We start from the raw sequence: 3,780 nt of genomic DNA, 5'->3' as shown, positions 1-3,780 counted from the left end.
GATTAACAAGAATTGAAGCTTTCTGCACAAGGTGCACCTGTGTAATAATCAGGCTCTTTAATCAGATTCTTGATATGCCACGCCTGTCAGGTGGATGGATTACTTTGGCAAAGGAGAAAGGCTCACTAACAGGAATATAAACAAATTTGTACACTAAATTTGTGATAAAAATGTTTTTTGCGCGTATGGAAAATTTCTGGGATTTTTTATTTAAGCTCATGAAACATGGGACCAACACTTTACATGTTGTGTTTAGATTTTTGTTCAATGGTGCAACTTACCTCTGTACACATACTGTCAGGTCCAAAATTATTGACAACTTTCATAAAGATGAGAAAAAAAGATTGTATGGGGAAATGATATTATTTTATTCTAATATAATTGCTCAGAGAAAGAGATTTTGTTTAAGAAGTAATATTTTTTTTCCTAAAAAAGATAGGGGTACACATTATTGGAACCCATACTTCCAATAAACTGTTCTTCACCCTGCAAGGATAATGGCACTGAGCCTTTTTCTAAAATATTTGATGAGATTGGAGAACACATTGGGAGGGATCTTCGACTATTCCTCCATACAGAATGTTTCCCAGTATCCTTTGTTTGCGCTTATGGAACACTCCATTCAATTCAAACCACAGGTTTTCAATGGGGTCCAAGTCCAAAGACTGAGACGGCAATTGCAAAATGTTGATTTTGTGGTCAATTAACCAATTCTTTGTGGATTATGATGGGCTGCGGCCAAGTTTAAGCCTCCTGGCAGAGGCAAACCGTTTTTTGTCTAAAATGTCGTGGTACTGGGTAAAGTTCACGATGCCATTGCCCTCAGCTCTGTCGTTGTTTGTCGTGTCATCAGCAAACTTTAGAATTGAGATGGAGTCGTGCGTGGCCACGCAGTCGTGGGTGAACAGGGAGTACAGAAGGGGGCTAAGCATACACCCCTGGGGGGCCCCGTGTTGAGGATCAGTGTGGCGGAAGAGCTGTCGGCCCGACAGGAAGTCCAAGACCCAGTTGCACAGGAATGAGTTCAGACCCAGGTGTGATAGGGCAGTGTGTAGTGCAGTGACGGTTGCGTTGTCCGTGGATCTGTTGGGACGGTATACAAATTGTAGGGGGTCTAGAGTGACGGGTACGGTGGAGGTGATATGGTACGTGACTAGACTCTCAAAGCACTTCATGATGACAGAAGTAAGTGCTACAGGGCGATAGTCATTTAGTTCAGTTACCTTAGCTTGCTTGCGTACAGGAACAATGGTGGAAATCTCGAAGCATGTGGGGACAACAGACTGGGATAAGGAGAGATTGAATGTCCATAATATACAAATAAAACAGCTTGTCTACGACTAATAATTGGAGGACAGTTGGAAGTAAGCTTCTGTAGTTTAAAAGGACCTATGCCTATATCCACATGAGCTTCTATAGATAACCTTCTGGAAAATCTATGACAACCCTGCTTGAGAAAGCCGGCTGGTTAAGCCTTATAATGTGACTGTCCCATGTGTGTGAAGGTTTAGCATGACTGCCGTTCCACAATAACATTTGTCCCGCAGTCCCACAGAATGTGATTCACCAAAAAGAGGCCAACAAATCATACATTACACATTTGCAACGAGAACCAATGTTGTGGTTGGCCCAGGCACCTAGATCTAACATTATACAATGGGTTTGAAAGTGAATAAATGTTTAATCTGTAAGCGGTTTAGGAGTGTGTTGGTGACAGAGAGAGAGTGCGTATGATTCATCATGGCGAGTGTTACAGCCGTCCCCTCATCATCAGCGAACGCTCCATCTCTCAAGGTAAACGTCCTCTTTCCAGTACCCGAAAAACGGTCATGCTGGATCTCATCGCCACTGCTAACCTATAAGTTATCGTTTCCTATTTCTGAAAATGACTGGATAAGAAGTCCTGACGCAGGTCTCGTTCAGAAAATACTAAACCGCGCACAACCTACAAAGATTGGAGGATTGTAATTCAATACACTTGTTTGAACTGCGTCCGTTATAGTTTTTTTTGATATACCTGTCATGTTTTGTCATTGATTATCATGTCTTGTCCCTGTGCTTCCCTCTGCTGGTCTTATTAGGTTCTTTCCCTCTTTCTCTCTCTCTCTCTCCTCCTCCCTCTCTCCCTCTCCCGCTCTCTCTCTCTATCGTTCCGTTCCTGCTCCCAGCTGTTTCTCATTCTCCTAACGACCTCATTTACTCTTTCACACCTGTCCCCTATTTTGCCCTCTGATTAGAGTCCCTATTTCTCCCTCTGTTTTCCGCTTGGTCATCTTTGGCTTACTTTTCTCATCGCCTGTCGCCATCGGAACGCAACTATGATGTGGGTAACCGCGAACTGCTCGCCATCCGCTTAGCCATAGGCGAATGGCGACAGTGGTTGGAGGGGCGACCGTCCTTTTTGTCGTTTGGACTGACCATAAGAACCTTGAGTACATCCGTTCTGCCAAACGACTTAATGCACGTCAAGCTCGTTGGGCGTTGTTTTTCGCTCGTTTCGAGTTCGTGATTTCTATCGCCAAAAGCCTGACGCTTTATCTCGTCTCTTTAGTTCTTCTGTGGCTTCTACGACCCCGAGGGGATTCTCCTGAGGGCGTGTTGTCGGGTTGACTGTCTGGGAATTGAGAGACAGGTAAAGCAAGCACTCACTCACACTGCGTCGCCGCGCGCTTGTCCTAGTAACCTTCTGTTCGTTCCTGTCTCTACTCGTCTGGCTGTTCTTCAGTGGCTCACTCTGCAGTTAGCTGGCCACCCCGGCGTTCGGGGCACGCTTGCTTCTATTCGCCAGCGGTTTTGGTGGCCTACTCAGGAGCGTGACACGCGCCGTTTCGTGGCTGCTTGTTCGGACTGCGCGCAGACTAAGTCAGGGTACTCCTCTGCGGTCGTCTCAGACGCTTCCCATTCCTTCTCGACCATGTTCTCACATCGCCTAGACTTTATTTCTGGTCTGCCTTCGTCTGCGGGGAAGACTGTGATAGCCGCAATAAACGTAGGATTAATAGTCCTAGGTATTGTCGGGGTCAGAGAGTGGGCTTTCCACTCGTAACCTTCCCCTTACGACAGCTTCTCGCAAGTTGACTCCGCGTTCATTGGTCCGTTCCGTGCTCTCAGGTCGTCAATCCTGTCGCTGTGCGACTGCTTCTCCGCGACATCTTCGTCGCGTCCACCCTGTCTTCCATGTCTCCTGTGTCAAGCTTTCTTCGCGCCCCATTGTCTTCCTCCCCGTCCTTGTCGAGGGCGCACCTATTTTCAGGTACGGAAGATTTGGACATGGTTCGGGGACGTGGCCACCAGTACTTAGTGGATTGGGAGGGTTACGGTCCTGAGGAGAGGAGTTGGTTCCATCTCGGGACGTTCTGGACCGTCGTTGATTGATGATTTCTTCGTTGCCGCCAGGGTTCCTCCTCGAGTGCGCCAGGAGGCGCTCGTGAGTGGGGGGGTACTGTCAGTTTTGTCATTGATTATCATGTCTTTGTCCTGTGCTTCCCTCTGCTGGTCTTATTAGGTTCTTTCCTCTTTCTCTCTCTCTCTCTCTCCTCCTCCTCTCTCCTCTCCCGCTCTCTCTCTCTATCGTTCCGTTCCTGCTCCCAGCTGTTTCTCATTCTCCTAACGACCTCATTTACTCTTTCACACCTGTCCCTATTTTGCCCTCTGATTAGGTCCCTATTTCTCCCTCTGTTTTCCGCTTCTGTCCTTGTCGGATTCTTGTTTGATGTTTGCTGTTCCTGTGTCCTTGTTCCGCCCTGTCGTGTTTTTGCCTTCTTCAGATGCTGCGTGTGA

At 47.1% G+C, this 3,780-nt stretch overlaps 1 protein-coding gene across 1 annotated transcript in view; it reads left to right on the top strand.

The window, feature by feature from the left end:
- The first annotated feature begins 1,740 nt into the window (after window positions 1–1,740).
- Window positions 1,741–3,780, top strand: part of LOC111981083 (branched-chain-amino-acid aminotransferase, cytosolic-like) — a 30,669-nt gene continuing 28,629 nt past the window's right edge. Inside the window, exon 1 of the mRNA XM_024012227.2 lies at window positions 1,741–1,794. Coding sequence (XP_023867995.1) covers window positions 1,741–1,794 — 54 coding nt within the window. The remainder of the gene's footprint in view (window positions 1,795–3,780) is intronic.

The sequence above is a fragment of the Salvelinus sp. IW2-2015 genome, linkage group LG3 (genome assembly GCF_002910315.2).
Source record: "Salvelinus sp. IW2-2015 linkage group LG3, ASM291031v2, whole genome shotgun sequence".
NCBI classification, from domain to species: Eukaryota; Metazoa; Chordata; class Actinopteri; order Salmoniformes; family Salmonidae; genus Salvelinus; species Salvelinus sp. IW2-2015.
Note: the sequence above shows the minus strand (reverse complement) of the source record. Positions and strands in the feature narration are given on the sequence as shown.